The sequence below is a fragment of the Plasmopara halstedii genome, assembly GCF_900000015.1.
Source record: "Plasmopara halstedii genome assembly, contig: Scaffold_3120, whole genome shotgun sequence".
Classification (NCBI taxonomy): domain Eukaryota; phylum Oomycota; class Peronosporomycetes; order Peronosporales; family Peronosporaceae; genus Plasmopara; species Plasmopara halstedii.
In genome coordinates this window covers 695958-696443 of record NW_020190023.1, presented here as the reverse complement: position 1 = coordinate 696443, position 486 = coordinate 695958, and the positions used below count along the sequence as shown (strand labels likewise).

Below are 486 nucleotides of genomic sequence, written 5' to 3'. Positions count from 1 at the left end.
TTTCCACCAGAAAATTTCGTTGCTATCTCAACCGAGCCGTGACACAATTTGTTAAGTTAAAGTTTAGCGCAGGCCTCGAGCTCACTTTAGTTTATCGTTTATATATCTTATCTTGCTGACCTTGTCTGATCAGCATTTCCAGCTCTGTGTCAGCCAAACAAAGCCAACTTTTTTTAACCAAAATTCATCAAACTCACCAGGAACATTAAGCACTGCATCAGAGAACTGATAGACAACGGCCCTGCGTCCGTTTGGAACATAACATGCATTTGCTTTTCTTACTTTTAAGTCCCGCCACTGTTCGCACTCAACATGATTTGCCAGCTCCACACTTCCACCAAACTGCCCACCGGTCGTACTGAATGACGTTCCTGATTCGGTCATCGGATTGACTACAAGTGCTACAAAGTGCGATAGTATACACATCCGCTACTACCACTAAGATCTACACTAGAGAAACTTCACTCATTCTTATAGCACCTGCTT

The 486-nt window shown here is 43.0% G+C and overlaps 1 protein-coding gene across 1 annotated transcript in view; it reads right to left on the bottom strand.

Annotated features, from left to right (window-relative positions):
* Window positions 1-129: 129 nt before the first annotated feature.
* PHALS_07675 (uncharacterized protein) overlaps window positions 130-486 on the bottom strand; it is a gene marked incomplete at both ends in the record, with an annotated part of 604 nt that continues 247 nt past the window's right edge. Inside the window, one exon of the mRNA XM_024721184.1 lies at window positions 130-342. Coding sequence (XP_024586309.1) covers window positions 130-342 — 213 coding nt within the window. The remainder of the gene's footprint in view (window positions 343-486) is intronic.